Source organism: Muntiacus reevesi, chromosome 11 (assembly GCF_963930625.1).
Source record: "Muntiacus reevesi chromosome 11, mMunRee1.1, whole genome shotgun sequence".
NCBI lineage: Eukaryota > Metazoa > Chordata > Mammalia > Artiodactyla > Cervidae > Muntiacus > Muntiacus reevesi.
Window position 1 is genome coordinate 19,715,704 of NC_089259.1, and position 24,739 is coordinate 19,740,442.

Sequence of the window (24,739 nt, forward strand, 5' to 3'; positions counted from 1 at the left end):
AGCTTTGCAGAGTCATTACAGTGACTGAGAGAATATCTTTCAGTCCTTGGCACTTGTTAGACATTCAGAAATTGGCAGTATTATTGTTACTGCTGATAGAGCTGCATTGATCCATCCATGTCTCGTCCTATTTTCATGATGAAAATGGGAAGCTGATGTCTTCTCTGCCACCTCGTCCCGCTCAGGATGTCTCCTCTCACCCACCAGGCTGCCACCTCCTGGGTACAGGTAGCCTGGTGAGGTCCAAGTTCTGGGACTTCAATCTTTCTTTATTCCAGTCAGCTTTGTTCAGTGGCCATGGACACCCCCATACCTCGCCTCCTGGAATTGTATAAGAAGAAGAAAGCAAATATTTTACTGATTTTATTTGGTACTTGAGAAGCCATGAGACCTTGACCAAACTCCTCGACTTGATCCTGCCTCAGTTTGTCCACATGTAAGGCAGGGAGAAGGGGTTGAGGACATGAATAGTGTCTTCTAACTCTGAAAGTGTGTGATGCAATACTTCTGTGATGGTGGCGCCCTTATTTCTGAGCGACCCTGGGAAATTTGCTCCAGTTATCTCATGTATACTTTGATGTAGGGGATATTTCATTCTTTTTTTTTAATGTGGCCTTTGAGAATAATTCTGCTGTCCTTTCCAAGCTCCAAGCATTTGATTTGTCATGGAAAATTCATCTAGAACTTTGTTGTGGGTTTAAAATCCAGCCTTCATCAAAAGGAGGACAGTAATGCTCTTTGCTTTTTTTTCTTAAGCTTAAATAAACTGACCCAGTAACTTACTGGGAGAGCATCGTTCCTAACGTGTTTTGCAGTCGCAGTGATCTGGCTTTCTCTAGACCAGCAGTTCTAACGAGTGTAAAAGAGGTGGCCCCCGGCCCTTGGGCTATGGGAACATTTTCTTATAGGATCTCCGATGTGGTCTTCTCCAGGGGCAGGGCTGTACCCCTGATGAGAACCACCGCTCTAGCTTGCGTTTGCCATGATATCTACTGTTTAGCTTACGCTGGGGCAGGGGAGGAGACAACCTTGCCCCTCTGTGGACCACGCCTTGTTTAGGATGCTTGATGGGTTGTTTTCTTGTCTCTTGGTTTCCAGCGCATCAGAGCCGAGTGACGATGATCCAGTTTGTCCTGGAGCTGGAGTGGGTGCTGAGCACGGGACAGGACAAGCAGTTTGCCTGGCACTGCTCCGAGAGTGGGCAGCGTCTGGGAGGTTATCGCACCAGTGCTGTGGCCTCAGGCCTGCAGTATCCTTTGCTGGACAGAATCCCTTGGTGGGAACTTAGCTGTTGACTTCTTTCTTTCATGAGCATTCTGGGTATGTGCACCTTGAAGATTTTGTGTTTTATTTGCTGAGTTGCCCAGCTGATTAAGAAGCTTATAAACCGTCCTAACACGTAAATTGTCAGGGGTCCTCACATAGGCGGGGTAAATCAATTTCACCTTAAATAACAGTCTGTGCTGAGCAGGTTGTGGGTCTGCCGTGAGCAGAGTCTGACATCTGCACAGCACACAGCCCAGATTTGTGAGCCTCAGCCATCAGAAAGATTATGGAACATGGAGATAACGCTGTCACTGAATTACAGTCTTTTATTTTTGTACAGAAATAATTTACACATAGGTATTAAGGTTGGGAACATTCGCTTTTGGTGCCTGGCAGAAGAACCACAGGATGGATCCCTATTCATTTTAAGAATATTTATTGAGAAGCTACCATGCTGGGACCAGCGTAGGCTGACTGAACATGGTAATGCTATGTACAAGTCTTTGTTCCAGGTACCAGATTTTTCCAGAATGTGTAGAATGACACTAACTCTTATCTCCAAAGCTTCCAGGGTCCATGTGCTCACTGTGCATACCTGCCAATGATGGGTGATCCTCACATCCAGCGCTCTGGGCACCAGTGAACATGGGCCTGACAAGTGTGAGACCTGGATGGGTGATGTTACCACTGTAAGAAGGAAGGGGCCCTGAGTTTCTTCTTTAAAAAGCATAGAATCTCTCCACCTTCTGACAAATGAGGAAATAGTTATAAACAGATTACTTGCCTCTAAAAGCTGGATGAAAGAATAAGACTTTCTTTCAGATTTTCATCTCATATTTATAAAATGCCTATTCAGTAATTTGCATCTGACAGAGTACCTTGCTGTTTCCTTGCAGACATGTGGCAGTTGTGTGTGTGTGTGTGTGTGTGTGTGTGTGTTTAGGCTAATGTCACTCTTATTTTCCTACTGAAAGGGCAAGAAGAAGAAACCGAGAATGGCCGTATGGAAAGTTTTAAAAGTGGCAAGTTACCAAGAAGACCAGAAGCAAGGGTGAGGAGGAATGGAAATCAAGATCGACTTATCTTTGAGAGGGTGGTTAATAAAAGAAACTCCATGCTTTACTTACTAAAAAGCCAGTTCAGACAAGCATAATGTTTGAATTGAAGTACATGATCTCTCCTGCCAGTAGATTAATGATTTCTTGTAGTGCTCAGATTAGATCTCCCTGAGAGATCATCCGTCCAATTTCTCATTTACAGATGAGCCAGCTACAGCCCAGAGTGGGTCACGTGCCTCTCTCTGCAGCCCCCCAGCTGGTATCAAGGAAAATCACCACCACAACCCAGGTCTTCTGCTGTGGACTGCTGGGTTTTCCCAGCAATTAAACTGCTTTACCCTTTTGAGAAAAGAACCAATGGCATCAATATAATTTGTTCTTAACATTCTGGCTTCTCTCTCACTAGCCAGGCCTAGTGATGTATCTTCTGTATCACCTAACCAAGCTGGGGAGCATAGAAAGAAATACAGATCTTGCCCTTATGAAGTTTATTTTTTAAACTATCTGACAATGGTAGGGGAGGGAACCCATAATACACAGAATTAAACTTGTCCTGACTTATTATAGTCTTTGACTCGTCTGTGCAGGCATCTCCAAAGGTCATCTTCATTTTTCAGCTGTTTCCTTTGGTCACACCATGTGGTTTAACCAGGCAGAAAAAAATCATGTGATGGGCTAGCAGAAGCTTTGATGTGTGGTGAAAGCCCCAGGCTTCCTTCCCCCATGTAAATGACCATCCAGTCCAACCTTGGAAGGGAGCTGCAATACTGCAGAGGTGCCTTTCCAGAAAACTCCCCTTGCCTCCCTAGCTCCAGTTCCGAGTCACAGTGCCAGCCCTAGCTCCTGGGAGTGTATATCTACCTGGTATTTTCCCAGTGCCGTGCACTGATGCATAACGATGCTGAATTTGCCAGAGAGTCTCAGCCGAGAACCATGTGACTTTTCCAGGCTGCAGGGCTTTTCCTGGGAGCCACCTGGTGTGTAGATTGTTAATAAGCAACCCATACCTCATTGGGGTTCACTTGAAATCCAGTTTTTAAACCCATTTGTTTCATGGGACCCCCCTCCTCCACCACCTCGCCCCCCCTTCTTTCTGCTGTCTTCTATACTTACAGGTTTTTTTGGGGGGGTGGTTAGTGATAATGAAAAGAAGATCTGTTGAAATAACTTAAGATGTTCAGAATAATATTATGACCCCCATTTCTCTTCATAGTGGACGCTGCTGGTGTAGATAAAAATCTACATATAAATTCATTCTCTCCCATCTGCATCTTAAACAGTCATTCAAACAAGCCGACAAGTGATAGAATAAGTCAGAGGGAATATAGTCTTTTTCCTCTTCTTTCAGGCCTCTTTGCGAAGTAAATATGCAATGAAAGTAACCAAAATTCAGGTAGAGGAAGCAAAGGATTACAAAACGACTGACCAGTTCACAAATTGAACTATCAGTTTTGAAATCACCTCAAAATCTTTGTTGCTTTGGCTGAAGATCTGACACTTCAAATATTAAGTGAACTATCATATTATGTGTGTGTGTTCAGTCATATCCGGCCATTTGCAGCCCCATGGACAAGAGCCCACAAGGCTTTTCTGTCCATGGATTCTCCAAGCAAGAATACTAGAGTGGTTTGCCATTGCCCCCTCCAGGGGATCTTCCTGACCCAGGGATCGAATCTCCAGGTGGATTCGTTACCACTAGCATTACCTGGGAAGCCAGGCTATCATTACCAACAACAACAACGATAATAGTAATAAGGAAGCGAAGGAGAGGAAAAAGAAGAAGATATCTGATATTTGCAGTCCCTGAGTGTTTACCTAGTGCTTCTACATAATGTTACTTTGTGTAGTGCTTCTACATAATGTTACTTTGTTCCCTAGCAAAACATAAAGACCTAATTCTCAATTTTCAGAGTAGAATGCATCACAGAGGCTCAGCAGGTTAAGAGACTTTCTTGAGGTCACGTGACGGTTACCTGGCAGAACCAGGATTAGAGCTTGGGTTTTTAAATCTTTGAGCTAGCCCTGTGCACAAGATACAGCAGAATGGAGCTATTTCCCCAAGGTCCCATGGCAGGCTGACGTAGGAAATAGAACTGTTTCCTCCCCCACTTCAGTTACCGGTTTTTACATTTATCTAGCCTCATCCTTCATTCTGTCATTGGACCAAGTTTTGGTCACATCTGGTCATGCTTCCACAAAAATAATTTAGGTACTCTGCATCTTAAGAATTTTCCCATGTTGGAGATACTTCCAAGGTACCACCCTCTTCTGTTTATTCCTAGTTGGGGAAAGAGTACTGAAAAGCTATTAAGATTATCTTGATTTTCATATTTCCTCATGTCATACTAAATGCCAGTCACTCTGGCTTTGAAGTTTTACTATAATTTTATTTTTGCCCTCTTCCAAATATCTTGTGTTGCATCCATATATGTGAGTGAGTGAGTGTGTGTGTGTGTGTGTGTGTGTGTATTATTTTCCCAAAGTTGTGAAGATTTGCATCTGTTTTTTCATGTGTCCTTATAATTAATCAAGATAGTTAAAATGTAAGGCGATTTTATTCTTTGTAAATTCTAATATTTTTTCATGTATATCTGATAACTTTTCTCCCTATTCTTGAGGCCAGAAGAATTTGCTATAGCTTGTTCTCCTTTGCTTAAAAAAATGTCTTAATATGAAAATTTTAAAACATGTATCAAATTGAAGAAGATAGTGTGGTGGACACTCGTGTACTTACTGCTCCAATGCACTGTAGGTCTTCTCTCCCTTTCTGTCTCTTTTCCCTGGAGTAGTTTAAAGCAAATTCCAGACTTTATGTCTTCTTATCCTTACACACTTCATTATGCATCTCTCAGAAGAATATGAACCTTTTCCCACAGTGGTGTCATTACTCCTAAAGTTTATAATCACTCCTTGATAATACTGCATAATTAATACATTTTCAAGTTTAACTTATTGTTTCAGAAGTGGCTTTTTGCAGTGGATCTGTTTGAAATCAAGTCCAGAAAAGGTCCACACATTGGATGTGGTTGCTGCATCTCCTAAATTTCCCAGTCTTCCTTCAGATTTTTTTTTTAATGCCACTGTACCTGTTGAGGGGACCAAGTCAGTTCCCCTTTAGAGTCTCATGTTCTAGAGTGACCTCTGCTTCCTCATGATGTCATATAACTTGTTCTTCCTACCTTTTCCCCCAGTTTTTCTGTAAACTGAAAGTGGCCTCTGCTATGTGGATTCAGTTCAGATTCAGCTTCTGGTCAGAACACTTAGTTGTGCTGTGTGGTTCATCCTGCTTCTCAGCAGGAAGCACACCGTGCCGGGTCATCACCCTTCCAGTGATAGCAAGATTGATCAGTGGTTCTGTGGTGGCAGCGGGATGCCTGCAGGGCAGTCTTCCCCGTCAGCCTGTCCTTTAGTGGTTTCATCCACTGCTTTTCCTTTCCCAAATCCAGTCCTTTCATTAGGATTGCAAAAGGGTGATTTTGTAATCCTTTCATTTTTTTCCTACATTTATTAGTTGGATTTCTTCTATAAAGTAGAACTTTCCCTCATTGACTACAGCTGTTTGGTTATCCTGAAATACAATTAGTACAGGAAAAGCAATGTAAGTTCTTAATTATTTCTCTTTAATTGCTCATTTTTAGAGCAGACATTTAATGCCCTGGTTACCTTCAGTAGAGATTTGTGTTTTGAGCATTATTATAACTCTTAGTTTGGTTTTTAATAATATATTCATTATATTTCATTAAACTGCTCCCCTTTTCCCACTTTCTTTCTTTTTAAAAATTTTTTAAATTTTTCTTTTCTTTTCTTGTTTGTGCTGACCAGCTTGTGAGATCTTACTTACCTGACTAGGGATCAAACCTGGGTCCTTGGCAGTCAAAGTCTGGAGTCCTAACCTTTGGATCGCCAGGGAATTTGCTTCCCCTTTTTATTTTTTTTTTCCTGATGCTCATGTTGTCCCATCTTTGGCCAGTAAGAGCCACATCATATTGGCTCCTGTGTCTTTTTGATAGACCCCCCACTCGCCTTTGGTAGCATTTTTGTTTTTTGACACAACATGTTTTAAGCTCATCTGGTATTTTCCTGTTCCAGTCCTGGAATCAGCCATTTCTCTTAGTGAGGAACAGTACTCAGAGATAGCTAGGAAGTACGTGCATGTGTATTTTTAAAAAAGAAAAAATAAATCATTAGTTCATATAATATTTTTAATTCAGATTTCACCTTATAGAGTTTTTATTTCATTTTTGTACTTGATTCTTTTGTCTTGGGCCGAAAACCTTAGTTCCTAAGCATCAGCGTAATTCCTTATTCTGCTTTATCCCATGGTATATTTAGGGCTTCCCTGGTGGCTCAGTGGCAAAGAATCCACCTGCCAGTGCAGGAGACTTGAGTTTGATCCCTGGGTTGGGAAGACCCCTGGAGAAGGAAATGGAAGCCCACTCCAGTATTCTTGCGGGGAGAATCCCAAGGACAGAGGAGCCTGGAGGGCTACTGTCATGGGGTTGAAAAAGTTGGACATGATTTAGTGACTGAGCACCAGCATGGTATATTTAAGTTGTTTCAAAATAATGATAACAGTATTATAATAACAGGACCACTGAATGAGATTTTAAGTTTTTTTGTTGTTTTCTTTGTCCTGAGGATATATTCCACCAAGAATATACAGTTAAAATGCTGTGTTTTAAAGTGACTTGAAATAATTATGTTAGCTCTGTGGTTATATCAGGAAGTTGATAGTAGCTTTGTTGTCAATTTGGGGGATTTTTTAAAAAATATGTATTTTTCATATGTAAAATATGAATTTTATATTTTCATATGTAGAATAATTACAAGATTCCATCATGGAAACGACCTGATGAGAGAAAATTCTTACTACCATCCTTGTCTCCTCAGCTTTTTTCTCCTCTGTCCATAGGCAGCCATTTAAATTTTTTTTTTTTAATTTTTAAACTTAAAAAAATATTTTTTAGTTAATTTTTTTAATTTAAAATTTTCTTTTTTCCTTTAGTTTGGGTGTGCCAGGTCTTAGTTGTGGCACTCAGAATCATTAGTTGTGGCATGCAGGACCTAGTTCCCTGACCACGGATCCCTGACCCCTGATCCCTAGATCCCTGACCTGGGCCCCCTGCTTTGGGAGCCTAGAGTCTTAACCCCTGAACCACCAGGAACGTCCCAACAGCCATTTTTGACCAATCTTAATTTATCTTTCCAGTGTTTCCTTTTGTAAATATAAGCACGTGCACAAGTGTGTGCATGCGCGCACACACATAAACACACTCTTATATTTCCCTCTTGTTCTTACACAAAGGTAGGGTAGCATATAAACTCTCATATACCTCAGCTTTGTTTCCCCACTTCATAAAATATCCTAGAAATTATTCCATGTCAAGTTTCTTAGCTGGGTAGGGTTCTTTTGGCTGGATGTATCATAGTTAATGGGTTTCCCAGGTGAGTGGTAAAGAACCTGTTTGCCAGTGCAAGAGACATAAGAGACTCAGGTTCGATCCGTGGGTCAGGAGGATCCGCTGGAGGAGGGCATGGCAACCCACTCCAGTACTCTTGCCTAGAGAATCCCATGAACAGAGGAGCCTGGAAGGCTCTGTAGTCCACAGGGTCGCAGAGTGGCACATGACTGAAGCAACCAGGCACGCATCATATTCACTAAGTCCTCTTTCGATGGACTTTTGGATCGTTTCCAAACATTAGCGCTTACTGCGTCATGGGATGTCATTTCTTATTTTGGCCATTGCATCTCTGGGGCAGATCTGTCCAAGTAGCATTGCTGGTCATTCCCAACCAGAAGTGGCTTTGGGTTGTTACTGGAGACAGTCACATAGGCAGCCTCTTCCTGCATGGACCAGAATTCCAGGCTCCCAGAAGGAAAGCAGGTGTTTGGCACAAATTGTATTGTTTACCCAGTTAAGGCTCAGTCAGCCACTATTGTCTGTTAAAGTGGTGGGAACCCTCCCAAAATCCAAGTTCCCAGACGCCATGCCAATCTTGAAATAGCAGCATTTCAAAGGATACCAGTCAAGCCTGCTAGGTTATTTTTTTTTTTTTTTTTTTTTTTGCAAAGCACCATTTTCATTTCTTCAGCTATCCATCATGTATGTTGCCCATTTTTTTTTTAAACTAGGTTTGTAGTCTTCTTCCTAATTGCTCTTTTTATGTTAGTGATTTGGACCTTCTGTGACATCAGTTGCAGATATTTTTTCCAGTTTGTCTGTGCCTTGCTTATGGTGTTTGCTTGTTGTTTGTGTTTTTGAATCGTAGCTTTCCCCACTCCAAGGTGAGAAGGGAGCTCTCCCATCTAGAACTTATATTTTTCATTTTTTTTTCATTTAGATCCCTCATTCGTTTGAAGTTCATCCTGGCATATAAAGAATACAGATCCTGTTTTATTTTTCCAAATGACTGCTCAGCATGTGTCAACTTTATTTTTCACTCATCTTTTCCTTGTTCATTTGAAAAGCCAGTTTTTTATCAGATATGTACTAAATTTCTACATGCTTTGGGGCTTATTTCTAGACTTTCTATTCTGTTCCCGTGGTCTGTCTATTTAAGTAGCACACTCAGAAACTTTACATGTTTTAGGGCTAACCTCCCCCAGTCACAATGCCACATTACTCTTATTTTCAGAGTATTCTTGGCTCTTCTTGCTTGCTTATTTTTCTATGCGAACTTTAGAATGAATATATCCAATTCTAAGGGGAAAAATTAATTTTTGCAGGGATTGTATTATATTTATAATTTCATGTTGTCAGAATTCTCATCTTTATCATGTTGAATCCCACTGTTCAGTAATATAGCATGTCTTCCACTTAGTTACTTCCACTTTTTGTGTCTTCCAGCATTATATCCAGGTTCTCCTCATGTGAGATTTGCACCTTTCTTTTACATTTATGCTTTTTTTGGTGGGAAGGTGGGGAGCGGTCAATCCATCCACTCACTTTTGAGAAACAATCCTTAATGCTTACATGATAGATTTGATGTTGAAACCCGGCATGTGTTCATTGGTGACCAGTCAGGCCAAGTAACCATCCTCAAACTGGAGCAAGAAAACTGCACCCTGGTCACAACATTCAGAGGACACACAGGTGGGATTGAAAGCGGACCCTCCAAGTGCTGCTCTCACCCTGGCCTATCTATCCCCTGCCGCATGTTCTGATATTCACGTGATGTGCTGCCGAGGTACACACTGGACCTGTGTGATGGTAACACGTGATAGATGTAACTGATTGCAGCATTGATCAGTAAGATGGAGGGTCAGAAATGTTCTCCATCATTTCAAACAAAAGAGCAAACAGTCTTTCAGAAGTGGTGATCTGGTTCTTTGTCATGTTATGCTGGAGAAAGCCGTGGTGGGCAAACATTAAATGAGACGTTGTTTGAGGCTGTGTGGCAACTGCCTGAACCCCGGAAGGACAGCTGCCTCGGTCTGTCCTTGCCCTCCTTGGAGCAAGAAGATGGTGTGTGGGACAGACTTCTACTTCCGAGACAAGTGAAATGAAAAATAGATTTCGCACTGGTAGCTAGCCTACATAAAAAAGGAACAATTTCCTCTAATTTTCCTTACTCTGGAGCTCTTTTCAAGTCCCCCTTTATGTTACTGACCTGCTCAAGGTCATTTAAACAGGGTGATAAACTATATCCACACTTGGCCTTTGAAAGACTTGGGTAAACAATGACGATTAATTTTTTACTCGTGTTTTTAACATGTGATATTGACCCTGGAAAATGAATCATTGCCTGTCCGTAGTTGTTAATGAGCTTTTGTGTCTTCTGCAGTTTACCAGCCCACCTATTCAGTATAGAACGGAGTTAATATGAGTCTAGATGTCTTATAAGAACAAAAGTAGGTGAATGAGGATGTAAAATGGGATAGTACCTAGATCACAAGGGATTTCCTGAAGGGAAAAAGAGGAATGCTGTAAAGAGAAGATTGAATCTAGCGGAAAGATTCATCAAAGATCATCTTAATTATCTGTGCCTTGGGGAGGAAGAACACACAGAAACTCCCCTGTGGGTAGAACCCAGGTCTCTTCTGATTGGATTTCTCTTTTTAGCCACCTTTCTAGCCTGACAAGGACCCTGAAGCTGCCCCAGGTCGGGACTGTTGCCCTGCTGGCCTCAGTCTCCTAATCCGTGCCTCCGCCAAGGCCTTTCTCCACCTGCGCTTGCTCTTGTCCTGGTTGAGGAGTCCCGCTTTCGACCCCTCATTCCCCAGCGTCCTTGGGCCCATCTTTCCTTCCTTCCCCATCGCGTCAGCTGTGCATTGCCCAGCATTCTCAGCTCGGGACTCCTTGTCCCTCCTCCTTGGTAAATTTCACCTGGGGTTCAGACTCTGCGCCTGTCTCCTCGTGCACTCAGCTACGGGGTCTGCCGGGGGTCACGGTCTGAGCCTCTGCCCACTGTCTCCAGAACCGTCCCTCCAGCCTAGACCCAGGCGCCACCTTACAGAACCCGGCTCCGTATGCAGGACACCCCTCCTCTCATCCCCTCGGCAGCTTTTTCAGACCTTCCCCACTCTTCCCAGACCTCCCTCAAAGAAAAACGAAGGTTATCAGATGGAAGCGTTCTTAAAATCTTTGGTTCTTGACCACCCCATCTTCCCTCCACAGTAAGCCAACTTCTCCTCCTCCACCTCCTCCTCTCTTGCCCTCCTGCCTCCTGCTGTCCTTGGCCCCAGCCTCATCCTTCTCGGGGTCTCCACACCGCAGGTTAATCCTTCCATCTCCCTTTTGACCAGTTCACTCTTTGCAAGTTACTGACATGGGAAGTTTTTTTTGCCTCTGGGGGAAAAAAAAATAACAAAACCCCTCTAATCTCATCTTAACAGCAGTGCCGCTTTTTTATTTTTTTAAGTTGCAGTGAAATGTGCACAACCTAAAATTGACTGTTTTGGCCATTAACATTTTTTTTTACGTTTTTTTGAGGGGTGGGGAGGGGTTGTGCCATGCAGGATGCAGTTCTCTGACCAGGGGAATCACTGGGAAGTCCCCACTTTGACCATTTTTAAGTGTGCAGTTCAGTGACACTAAGTACCTTCACATTGTTGTGCAACCACCACCACCCAGAACATTCTTTTTGTAAAACAGAAACTGTGCCCATGAGACGCCAACTAACTCCCTGCCCCAGACCCTCCCCCCAGGCCCGGCAACCACCATTCTGCTGTCTGTCTCTCTGGATTCAGTGACTCTAGACACCGCATATGAGGGGAAGCCCACAGTATTGGTTGCTTTGTGACTGGTCTGTTTCACTTAGCATGATACCTTCATGTTGTCATGAATTCTTAAAAGACTCATTTTCCCAGCTGCTTCACATTCTTCTTCTGCATTGGCTTTCCTGCCACCTGCAGTTTGGCTTGTCACTGTCAGTCCGGTCACACTGCTGTCCCCGAGGTGGCCAGTGGCCTGCTGGTTACTGAATCCAGTGGACACGCTTTAAACTATGTCCTACTTAACCTCTCAGTAGCGTTTGACATTGTGGCCATTCCTTCCTGCTGTGACTGCCCTGTTTGGCTTCTGAAACACATTCCCTCTCGGTTTGAAGCCTCTGACTGCACTCTCTCCTGTCCTTTGGGGTTGTTCTGGGGGATTCTGCCGGGACCTCCTGGGCTCTCCCTGGTTGACCCTGGCCACTACTCCCAGTCACAGAACAAAAAGGCATCGTCATTGTCCTCAAATTCCTCTCTACCCAGTGAGTGAGACTGAAGCTAAACAGTGATTATAGTGCCTGATGGCTGAGTTGGGGGAGCCACACCACGCATGTCCACGAATACGGAGCGGGCACCTCGCTGGCACGGGAGTGAGAGTTGGTCAGGGAAGGTCTCCCCAGGGGAGATGTGGCTTGGACCTAAGAACTTAGGGGAGGAGTGAGTGTTGAGTTCATGAAAGAGAAGGAAGGAGAACAGTACAGGCAGAGCAAACCAGCAGAGCCCAAGGCCTGGGGATCTGCAAAAGCCTGGTTCTCTTGGGAACGTCTACTAACTCTTGGCTGGAACACAGAGTATGGGTGGGTGGGGGGAGGGAGCGGGGAGAAGGAAGCCAGAAAGGAAATGAGAGTCAGTTCAGATCACTGAGAGGATTATCCTGACGTCAGGGAGAAATGGTTTTAAGTGAAGAAGTTAACCTAGTTGGATTTTTTTTTTGTATACTAATTTAAATAACATTATTCATAGCGTCCATAAAGTGAAACAACTCATGTGTTCATCAACTGATAACTGGAGAAACAGAACATAATATATCCATACAAGGGACTATTACTCAACAATACGAAGTCTTTGTTGATATGTGCAATAAAATGGGTAAACCTTGAAAGTATTATGATAAGCCCAGAAGCTTCACCCCAAAGCAGTAGCTTCATTTTGCCTCTCCCCACTCCCCAGGCGAAGAAAACCGTTCATTTGTTTTTTTGCCTACTCTGGAATTTTCATATAACCTGCTTGGATGTTAAAAGATTGCTCTGGCTGCAGAGAGTGATATGATGGAAAAGCTGGTAGGAAACTGTCCCTCACAGTGAGGCCGCAATGATGGGAGAGCAGGGAGTCGGTGGACCCAGGGCAAAGTGTTAGGCGGTTAGCTCAGCAGGCATGGTGATGGGCTGGAGAGTTCCCAGACTTGGTTTCAGCTGAGGTGGCTTTCAGCCCAAACTTCTGAGTCTTTAGTAGTTAGATGTTGCCCAGAGCACTGATCTGAGGGCTCCGAGTTCAGTATTGCTGCCTCCAGGTCAAAAAAGAGGCAAGCAGCTGCTTCTCATTGTGAGATGAGCCAGGGGGTGGCCCAAGGGTTTGTTTCACGTCTTCCAAGTTGACTTCCCTGGTGGCTCAGGTGGTAAAAGTGTCTGCCTACAATGCGGGAGACCTGGGTTTGATCCCTGGGTCGGGAAGATTCCCTGGAGAAGGAAATGGCAACCCACTCCAGTACTCTCGCCTGGAAAATCCCATGGACGGAGGAGCCTGGTAGGCTACAGTCCATGGGGTCGCAAAGAGACCTAACTGAGCAACTTCACCTTCACTTTTCTTTTCTTTCTTCCAAGTTAGTTCCATGGGCTTCCCAGGTAGCACTAGTGATAAAGAACCTGCCTGCCAGAGCAAGAGACATAAAAGATGTGGGCTGGATCCTTGGGTCGGGAAGATCCCCTGGAATAGGAAATGACAGCCCGCTCCAGCATTCTGCCTGAAGCATCTCATGGGCACAGGAGCCTCGAGGACTATAGTGGGGTCACAAAGAGTCGGACACAACTGAGAACCTTGATATTGTATCTTATCTTTCTGAAAGAGTGCAAAATATTTTCATATGATTTCACCATGAAGTATCTTAGAGGGAGACAGGACATGGCCCAGGAAGGTTGTTATCTAACCCAAAGGCAAATAAATCTAGCAGGTCACATTTCTTGTTGTTTACTAAGTCGTGTCCGACTCTTTTCAACTCACTGAACTGTAGCCTGCCAGGCTCCTCTGTCCATAGGATTTCCCAGGCGAGAATACTGGAAGCATTGCCATTTCCTTCTCCTTGGGATCTTCCCGACCCAGGGATCGAACCAATGTCTCCTGTATTGGCAGTCAGGTTCTTTACCTCTGAGCTACCAGGGAAACCCAGATCACGTATCTAACTTATCGTTATTCCTGGACAGTAGGACCTACCCACTCTCTCTCCTGTCTGGCTACAGCACTGCTGATTCATTTATAGGTAGTACAAGGGTGTCTGAGAGATTCCATGATGATTCGAGCATTGTGAAGCTCTTCCTATGTAGTAAGTCCATCTGGACCTTGGGAGGTCCCAAACTCAGCCAGACACAGTTGTGGACAAAGGATCTAAGAATGGAGAGTTAGCTTAATCACCTCGTTCCCTTACCCCCCAAACAAAGACTTTAAGATGAGTCCAGGTTCATTAAAGACTGATCTTGGGGATCTTATCAGTCCAGATTCAAACTCAGAAGCAGACAAGTCTTCAGTATGTGTACAGAGTCATAGCCATTCATCCATCACTCTCTGTTACAGTGCAGAAAGTCATAAAAAAATGTGAGTTAGTGATGGAATCTGCCTAATAGCCATACCCGAAGGCCAAAATATGGCATTTACTAACCCATGGGGATTTAAGAAACTGATTTTTATGTTCTTATGCTCCCTCTGCTGGTTTTATTTTTGGAGCTAAATGCCAACTATCATAGTTATTTGATATTTCTGCAGAAATTAGAATATATTTCTACCAGGAAGTCATATACTGATTTGAACAAAGGGGGGAAAAATCACATCTTGACCATTGAAAATTAATAGTATCCATAAAATCTTTTTTTTTCTTCTAAGAAATTTTTTGGGTAGTATGAACATATTGGAAACAGAAGGGTTGAATATGAACCTGCCAAAGTATACTACTTAATGGAAAATGAAATACAGACTTGTTCACTGTTAGGAGAAGTTTTGAAAGTAATAGTTTAGCTAAACAAAAATAACTAAAATAAGAGCAGGCAAAGTTCAGTGCAAACGTGCACATTCATATCATTAATTTGAAAGTTTAATTTTCATTTGCAATGGAGGCTTTCACACCCAGTAGACATGGATTTTCATCAAGAGTCAGTCAAGTCCTAGGATCTCCATGTGACAAGGGCTGCCACACGTTGGTAAATAAACTCAGCCTAGTGCTTGCTCTGTTCAACTCCCGCTAATGGAGTATGAGCATTAGACCAATAATTGGAAATATGTGTGTAGCAAATGTTCTGAAGCCCCAGTGCTGCACACAGGCTGCTTTGGGAGTGGATAACAAGAAAGTTTCTTCTCATCCAGAGAGTTAAAGGAAGGTTTCTAAGAAAGTGGTGTTTAAACAACAGTGTAAGGAGACTGATAGCTCAGTTGGTAAAGAATCCTCCTGCAGTGCAGGAGACCCCGGGTCAATCTCTGGGTTGGGAAGACTACCCTGGAGAAGGGAACGGCTACCCACTCCAGTATTCTGACCTGGAGAATTCCATGGACTATATAGTCCATGGGGTCGCAAGAGCGGACACGACTGAGCGACTTTCAGTTAACTAAGGAGACTGAGGAGTTACCTGGGTGGCGGGAACATTCTAGACCGCGGATGTATAAACCAGTTTGAAGCCCACAGTGGGTAAGTCTGAATGGAGCCCATTGGCACCTGTGGAGAGCTGGACATGAGGGATACAGGCCAACCTTCCAGGCAATGTGAAGAACTTCGGACATCTTTCTCAGGCAGTGGGAAAACAGCGGTGGAGCTGAGGCAGGGTGGTAACATGGTTTCCATGGCAACAGATCCTGTGGAGGCAGCGGGTGGGGGATTGAGTGGGGCCAAGAATGGATGAGAGGAGAGTGTTTAGAGGGAAGGCTGCTGTTGGAGTGTGTGGAAAGGGGGACTCCTGTCTGGACTGGAAGGACAGCGTTGGGCGTGGAGTGAAGAGCACGCATTTGAGGTCTGTTAAGGAGAGAGGGGTCAACAGCACCTGATGATTGATTGGGGGAGGAGTGGTCTCCATGTTTCTGTCTGAAACATTCGGGTGGACAGTGGTGCCATTTCCTGAAAACGGGAACTTTGGCGGTGACAGCAGGTTCAGGAGGGAATATCATGGTGCTTTAACCCGAACGTGATCGAGGGGCACGCTGAGGAGGCGGCAAGGGGTCAGCTGGCAGTGCCCTTGTGGATCTCAGGATGAGGTACAGCCTAGAGACAGAGCACATCTACCTTTCCAGAAACACCCACCACTTCAACCTGGAGAGAAGAGCAGTAACCAAAGGGTCCCGTACTTTATTCAAGGACTCCCTTGGATGGCTCTCCTGCAGCCTCGTTTCACCCACGCATCCTCACTGAGCAGGTGTGATTGGGACCCTTGTGTTGAGGTACCTGGCCACACTGGTAGACACACACCCGGCACTTCCAGACCCTGACTTGTGACCATCCACCTCATCTTTAGCTTTTGAAAGATATGTTGTCAGCCTCCAAAAATTAGTTCCCTAAGTATTTGGTACCATGTACTTAATTTCTAAGTGTTTATACTCTGATCTGGTTCCACGGTTGGGATTCTCTTCTCACTAAATCAGAACAGTGAATAAAGTTTTATGTATAAAAGTGTTCATCTTAAGAAAATTTATAATAGTGAAAAGTTGAAAAATCTAACAGTGAGTGAAATAAGGTACATACACATGCTGGAATATTATGTAGACTTATGGGAATGCCCTGGTAGTCCAGGGGCTAAGACTCTGAGCTCCCAATGCAGGGAACCTGGGTTCGATCCCTGGTCAGGGAACTAGATCTCACATGCCACAGCTAAGACCTGGCATGGCCAAATAAATAAAAAGACGCTTCTTTCGCCATTAAAAAAAAATTCCATTTATGAGAGTATATACTAGAATAGACAAAACCTTGACTTTTAAGAGTGAATTCATGTATGTTCAATTATCCATCAGTCACATTGTGGAGAGCCAAGGTGGGGAGAAGCATATAATGAAACACTGAGGGGAAACAGAAATCTGGAGTGAATCAAATGGAACAAATGATTTTTTTCAATTAAAATATCAGAAAGATATCAGAAACTCCAGAAACCCACAGCCACTGCAGCTCCAGGTCTCATTCTCCATCTTGAGTTATGGGTCATGAAGGGCAAGGAGAATGGTCTGGGTGTGGATGGAGTGGGAGGTGTGTGTGTCTGCACTGCTGTGGAAGGTGGGCTCGCTGAAGGTGGGTCACTGTCCCTGCCGCCAGAGGTGTCGGGTGGGAAGCCCTGCTGCTCAGTCCGATGTCTGTCTGCCGAGAGAGGCAGTGGTCTCCTCAGAGGGAAGCTCCCATCCCTGAAGCTTCTGTCCTGAGAGTTCATTGCTCTCATGTACTGTCCTCCCAGGCTCGCCTGCCATTCCGTTAATGGGCCAAGTGAGTAAACATTCGCTGACCCTGTGCGCTACACTTGGTCGCTCAGTTGTGCCCGACTCTTTGTGACCCATTGGTCTGCAGCCCGCCAGGCTCCTCTGTCCATGGGATTTCCCAGGCAAGAATACAGGAGCGGATTGCCATTTCCTCCTCCAGGAGATCTTCCCAACCCTGGGATCAAACCCAGGTCTCCTATGTCTCCTGAGTTGCAGGTGGATTCTTTAGCCACTGAGCCATGCACTGTGCTCGAAGACAAAGATATAGGAACGAAGTCTGCAGTGGGGATAGATTTGTGATCCAGCAAAGTTTGACATCCAGTGGGTGATGACAGCAACAGAGCATGTGATGTGTCTCACTAGATAGGGATGTCGAGGGGAAGGCTTCCTGCAGGAGAGGGCATCTGAGCTACTCCTTGAAGAGGGTGGTAAAAGGTAGGAGGACCTGTTCACTCCAGGCAGAGGGAGTAACCACATCTTGTGAGAGGATGGCTCCACCAAACACCCTGTGTATGCATGTTTCATCCTCAGAACTAACATTGTACATTCATGCTGGCGTAGAGTCTCTTGGGCTTCCCAGGTGGCTCAGACAGTAAAGGATCTGCCTGCAATGCAGGAAACCTGGGTTTGCTCCCTGGGTTGGGAAGATCCCCTGGAGGAGGACATGGCAACCCTCTTCAGTATTCTTGCCTGGAGAATCCCATGGACAGAGGAGCCTGGAGGGCTACATTCCAAGGAGTTGCAGAGTCGGACACGACTGAGTGACTCAGCACAGCACAGAGTCTCTTATTTGATTTAATTATGTCCATGGAGCTTAACACAGTGCTTGCTTTATAGAAGATGCTCAGCACATGCCTGTTGAACTGATCTGAAGTGAATGCTGTGATTTTTTGATACAACTTATAAGCCAGCCTCCAAAAGAGATCCCGTTATAAGGCTGTTTACATAGAGATGGGATGGGAGCACAGAGTGATTTTTATTTTATCTCCCCAGTTACATCCTGTTTCCTGTCTTGCAATTTTTCCTTCCTTCTTTCCCACTCATATTAAAGCCTGTGGTATAACACTGAGCCCTGGGTGGGTCTGATGAATATGCCGTAACTTGCTTTAACCTGGTTATCTGTTCTTTCTTCCTGCCTCCATTATCAAGAACTCCCCTCCCCCACTCTGACTCCTTACAGCCTGATGTAATGTGGAAAAACTAGAGACTGATCTTATTTCTGAAATTTAGTTGATCTTGTGATGGCTGCTGAGATAGCCTGGGGACATGGTGATCCCCACTTTGGGCTGACTCAGTGAGGGACACTGTCACAGAGATGGCCCAGATGAGGTCTCCTGCACTGTCATCACAGCCCATGTTGATTGAGTGTTTCCTGTGTCCGGGGTACTGTTTATTCTAGGTGCTTCTATATGTTCACTCGGCTTTCGCAGGAGCAGATGAGCGCACGTCCTTTTACTCCACCATCTTGAACCAATAACTCATTGAATCTTAACAAAAGTATTATCATCCCTCTTTTATGGATGAAGCTTCTCAGAGTATTAAAACAACATCCCCAAGATGCTGTTATTTGAATCTAGAATCTGGTTCCAGAGCCTTGGCACTTCTGATACTGGAAATGAGCTTCAGTTTCTTCACATCAACCATCCTTGTCCCACAGCCACCAGCAAAGAAGGCCCGAGGGCCTGCTTCTCATAGCGTGGTGCTGGTCAATGTTGGGGTGTACTGGTTAGGGGGAGCTAATGCTGCCTATCACTTGGCACATAGAAAGCCCTATTTAAATATTTCCACGTTTATTTGGACAGAGCACACAGCCCGGCCAATGACGTCTTTAATGAAAGTTAAATAAGCCAGGTAGATTTCTTGCTTATGTGACAGTGCAGCTCAAGCATTCCCATTCTTTTCTATGTGGTGATTCAGGATCCCAGACTCATTACAGAATTTCTGTGTGCCCTGGGATCTCGGAGTGCTCCGGGAGAAGTTTAAAGAGAAGGAGGAAAAGGGACATCTAAACTGCCCAGGCCTGGAATGGATGCGTATGACTTCCACGTACTCTCTGGGTTCCCTTGCTGAGAACTGGTCACTGGTCCCCTAGATGCAAGAGGGGCTGGTACCTGAGTCCCCTGCAGGACCACAGATTTCCAGGGAAAACTGTATGTACAGAAGGGGGGACGTGGCTTTCAGTAGACTGTTAGCTGACTCTGCCATGGATATTTAACACAGTGAGTCACTTGAGTACATTTGTGTGGCAATAAACATTTTGCATCATGGAATCCACATCCTGAAGTATTACATTCTCAGATACTGAAGAAAGGTTAAAGAGGAGGGGTATCTGGCATTTGATAATGGAGGGAGAAGGCGAGTTATGCAGGAGAAAATATTCAGCTTTCAAAGGCTTGAGTAAGCACAGCTGAGGAGTTCCAAATAACAAGATTTGTGGATTAAAAAAAAAAAAAGATTTCTTTTTCTTTTCTCACCCACGCTGTATGGCATGTGGGATCTTAGTTCCTCGAGCAGGGATCAAACCTGTGCTCCCTGCAGTGGAAGCACAGAGGCTTAACCACTGGACACCAGGGAAGTCCCAAAAAGAGACTTTTGTGTCTTCATTCATCTGTTCCTTCCTTCTTTTGACAGATTCCACCAGAACCTGCCTGCTGATGGCTCTCTGCTTACTGTGGAGGTGGGGGTGGGGGGCGGGTAAGAGCCGGGAGGGAAGAGGTGATGGGAGATGCAGAGGGTGGTCAGCAGAGGTGTGCTGCTGGGAGTGATGCGTGTTCTTACAGGGACAAGAATACGTACAAGCGGCATGTTGTGCAGGTACTGGAAGAAGCTATTAAGCATAATCCAGATAGTGGGGTTTTTTTTTCTTTCTTTTTTTCCCCGTTCGATCTTGAAAAAGTATCTCCTGAGACATTACATGAGAGAAACTTTCCTAAAAGCTTTTAGAGTGCAGTACTTCATTAGAACAGATTGATGATCTAAAGAAGAAAATGTCATATTCCAATAAATAAGAAGCAGTTGTATGGTCTTTTGAGAATATAATGTTTTTCAATAAAAATGAGTAAAAAAATGAGTCTCATATTCTGATATTCATAAGGTTTGTGCTCATCTTATCCAGAAGAAGTTGCTGTTGTTCTTAGTACACAAGGAGTTTGATTTATGATGGGAACTGCCGGGGAAGAAGATCTGTCATAATATTTTGTAGCCACACCCCTAGAGCGATGCTAATAGCCATCTGTGCTACATACGATGGTGTGCAGAGCAGCCCTGTGTGACTGGCCCAGTCACCCTCTGTACCCGTATGCGGCAGGTAGTGGTTAAGTGGATATTAGCATCAGTATTAGTGGTGGTCATCGTATTACCATCGTCCCCAGTTTACAGAGGAGACTGTCACTTGAAGATGTAAGTAATCTTCCCAGAACCTATAAGTTTAAATTCCCCAGGAGAGAAAGTACATTTTAAATTTTGTCAAGCAACATCTGTATTCAAGAATTTTTAAACAAAAATATGGTAAGAAACTATATTCCAATAAAAATTAATTTAAAAAGGAAAAGAAAAAAATTATTGCACTTTTAAAGTAAAGAACGAAAAATCTAATGGAATTTTTTAAAACCCCATTTACTTCTCATCTCCTGTTAGCGGGATGAGGGGTAGACAACAGCAGCTTGAAAAAATTTGGTAAATATTTCCGGACAGTGCAATATTTTCCATGCTTAGAACCATGTCTTTTTTTTTTGAAGGTCAATTAATTGCCTTTTTCATTTCCCTTTAGTCTTTACAGTGTTTGATTTTATGGTACATTAAGTTTGGGGGGAAAGATGTACAAAGCGTGGGACTTTTATTCTTGGGGCCAATTTTTTTTTTTTCTCTTTGGGGACTTAACTTGTTCTTTTCAACAAAAGTGCATTGTGTGCCAGGAGCTGCACTAGATCTGAACTCCCTTGCTCTCACAACTTATTGATGAATAGCGTTGTCACTTCGTGCCTAATGTCCAGCCCTGTCTGTTCTCTCAGGTGGGGTGACTGCTCTCTGTTGGGACCCTGTCCAGCGGGTGTTGTTCTCAGGGAGCTCCGATCACTCCGTCATCATGTGGGACATCGGTGGGAGAAAAGGAACAGCCATCGAGCTCCAAGGACACAAGTAAGGCTGCTGGTGCTTTTTTTTTTATCTTATTTTATGCTTTTATTTTTGGCTGTGCTTCTTGGCTCGCAGGATCTTAGTTCCCCAACCAGGAGTGGAACCTGCGCCCCCAGCAGTGAAAACTCGTAGTCCTAACCACTGAACCACCGCCAGGGGATTCCCTGCTGGTGTTTTTACGAAGAACTCTGGGAAAAGACTCCTGGCTGAAAGCTAGAACGAAGGCACGCAGGCCAGTCTCCATGCCCAGAGCTGAGTGTGGGAGTACCACGGCAGGGACGCAAATGGCCACTTTGATTTATATCTGTACGGAAGTATGTTTATTTATTTATACCCTATTTTAGTTCACAGAGGATTTGAGAGTGCTTACAAAAAAGCCATAAAATAAAATAATGCCAGTGAAGAAGTAAAAGGTAAAAAGGAAAACCAGGGAGAAGACCATAAGAGTAAATGTTTGAGAGTAAGGGGGGAAAAAAGAACTTCAAGACGCAAGCCACGAAGTCCTACAGAATTTCTGTAATTGAGTTCAAATGTGGCTGAAGATTACTGGCAGCTGAAGGAGAAAGGGAGCGATAATATCCTCACCTAGTACATTCTGTCCTTCCCCAGACAGTTACTGAGAACTTAATTCACATCAGACTGTTCTTCCTTACGGGGTGGATTTCAGGAGGCCGAGGGGAATGGCAGAGAAAAGCTTAGTGCTTTTCCTGGGAGCAGTTCTCACACTGCCTGCAGAAGGAGTCACTGAGGGAACTGCGAAGTAGATGCCTGGGCCCTGTGCTCTGAGATCCTCACTGGTCTGGAGCTAAGGGTGTCTGTGTCGTCACAAGCTTCCTGGGCAACTCTTCTGGGGACCCTCAGACCTCACTGATTCATCCTGCTCGTGCCGCCCACAGTGCCTGGAGGCCAAGCCTGATCCTGTGACTGGAAAGAATCTTTTGTCTGCCTTAGAACTCTAAAGTTAATCCGAATTGTTTTTAACTTTTAAAGTTTCCAGACATATTAAGGATGACTCTAATATCAACTTCCCTGAACTGGCTGGTTTTAAGTGGCTTTAGCTCTGCCTGCAGATCTGTCTGGAAACACTAGTTTTAAAAACTTCTCCTGGGACTTCCCTGGCAGTCCAGTGGTTAAGGCTTTGCCTTCCAACACCAGGGCTACGGGTTCTGTCCCTGGCTGAGGGGATGAGATACTACTTGTCTCATGGTCAAAAAGCCAAAGCATAAAAACAGAAGCAGTATTGTAACAAATTCAGTAGGGACTTTAAAAATGGTCCCCATCAAAAAAAAAAAAAAACTCTTAAAAGCAAATAAACTTCTCCTAAGTAGTTAAATTTATGGTTTGGAGTTATTAAATATGAGCTAATTCAATTTGGGGCTTCCCACGTCGTTCAGTGGTAAAGAATCCGCCTGCCAGTGCCAGGAGCCGCAGGTTTGATCCCTGAGCGCGGAAGATCCCCTGGGGTAGGAAATGGCAACCCACTCCAGTATTCCTGCCTGGAGAATCCCATGGACCGAGGAGCCTGGCAGGCTACAGTCCATAGGATCGCAAAGAGCCAGACACAAACGAGCATACACACACACAATTCGATTTTAGAGGGCTGATGCACAGACTATTACTTTTTGTGTTAGAGTTCAGTTTTAGAGACATAGCTATTAAGCCCTTCTGTCCCACATGAGAGAACAGATCAGTTGTCTGGGGCTACACCTGGCTTATGGAGCCACTTGGACCTCAGTATCAGGTCATTAAAGGAATTGTTCCCTTCTGTTTCTCTCCATGACAAAGGGACACATACAGAGGTCACATAGAAGGAATTGACGTCATTCATGTAAGTGAAGAAAAAGAAAAGCCAAATACAGCCCTCCCTCACAATGGGTTCAGTCATGGTGGACTCTTTGAGACCCCACAGAAGAATACTGGAGTAGGTTGCCATTCCTTTCTCAAGGGCATCTTCCCCACCCAGGGATCGAACCCGAGTCTCCTATGTCTCCTGCATTGTCATGCGGGTCCTTTACCTCTGTGCCACCTGGGAAGCCTTGTTTCACAACACACGGTTATTATTTAATCTGCCAAGTAATTCCCGCAATTTGGGCTCCTTCAGAGAAATAAAATAGAGGCTTAGAATGAAGATCAGTAATACTTGTTGGACTCATCCAGATTAGCTCATAACTAGCTTTATTTTTACGCAGTGGTTCACAAAGACTGCTGGAAGGGCGAGGTTCGGTTCTCACCACCAGCATCTCTGGGTGCGGCGTGTCCTCAGGCAAAACATGCTGGGAAACCTTCCAGTTGGGTAAGAAAGGAAAGGGCTGTCAAGTGGAGACGGAGTCTCTCAGTCCCGGAAGAGTGAAGCCTAAGCGAATAGGTCTTCCAGTCTTAAGACATACTGGCTTGGACTTTTAGAAAATAAAGCACACCATCCTTGGAGTCCACCCTGATGTCCATCCTGGAGTCCACCCTCATAGGATATCACACCTTAGTGGGGCGGGCAGGCTGGTGAGATCCAGAGCTGCCAGGCAGAAGTGCCTTGGACAGGAATAGGAAGGCCTTGACTTGGTGCTTATTTAATTTAAATTTAGTAGTAAGGTAGAGTGTGTGAGGGGCTCCTTGTCACCAGTCACCTCAGAGGGGTTACCCTGTTGTCACCGAAGTGGGCGAGATGAGCTTCCTCAGTGTCACTGACTTCACTCTGTGAGAGCAGGTCTGACACCTGAGCGGGGCGGAGGGGAGCACGGGAACCCCTGACAGGAGGGGGATGGGGTTCACAGAGAAGGTGCTGGAAAGAAGGGGACAGGACATGCGGCAGGAAGGACAAGGCCCACGTTCACAGCATCCATTCCTTTGCCCTGGAACTTGACCACTGGATTCACGTTCAGTGATTCTCATGTTTGAGTAGCAGCTAATATTTTGTCAAGGAGCTTTCAAAACACACAGACACCTCAGTTTAATCTTAAAATAGGCCTGTGAAAGAGGGAGGTCAGATACCATTTTTTTTAATGAAAATACTGAGTTTGTGGGCTTCCCTGGTGGTGCTATGGTAAAGAACCCACCCACCAATGCAGGAGACATGAGACATAGATTTAATCCCTGGGTTGAGAAGATTCCCTGGAGGAAGGCATGGCAATACACTCCAGTACTCTTCCCTGGAGAGTCCCATGGACAGAGGAGCCTGGCGGGCGACAGTCCACGGGGTCGCAAAGAGTTGGACACGACTGAGCGACTAAGCACACGGGCACGCACAGAACTTCCATCCTCAAAGACCCCAGGCTGGTAGCTTAGGACTCCCAGATCAGTCCAGTGGAGGGAGCTTCTAGAACTTTCCTTGTAGTCTGTGCTAGGCCCTGGGGGGAAAAGCATTGTGAACATTGAATAACATATGGTTCCCACCATGCCCCACGGTGTTTTCTGTCGCCATTCT

At 44.6% G+C, this 24,739-nt stretch overlaps 1 protein-coding gene across 2 annotated transcripts in view; it reads left to right on the forward strand.

The window, feature by feature from the left end:
• The window catches only part of WDFY2 (WD repeat and FYVE domain containing 2), a 175,368-nt gene that overhangs the window by 129,318 nt on the left and 21,311 nt on the right, over positions 1–24,739 (forward strand). For both annotated transcript variants that reach the window (XM_065902253.1, XM_065902254.1), the window contains exons 5-7: positions 1,099–1,249; positions 9,306–9,418; positions 21,198–21,324. In XM_065902253.1, the coding sequence (XP_065758325.1) occupies positions 1,099–1,249; positions 9,306–9,418; positions 21,198–21,324 (391 nt within the window). The remainder of the gene's footprint in view (positions 1–1,098; positions 1,250–9,305; positions 9,419–21,197; positions 21,325–24,739) is intronic.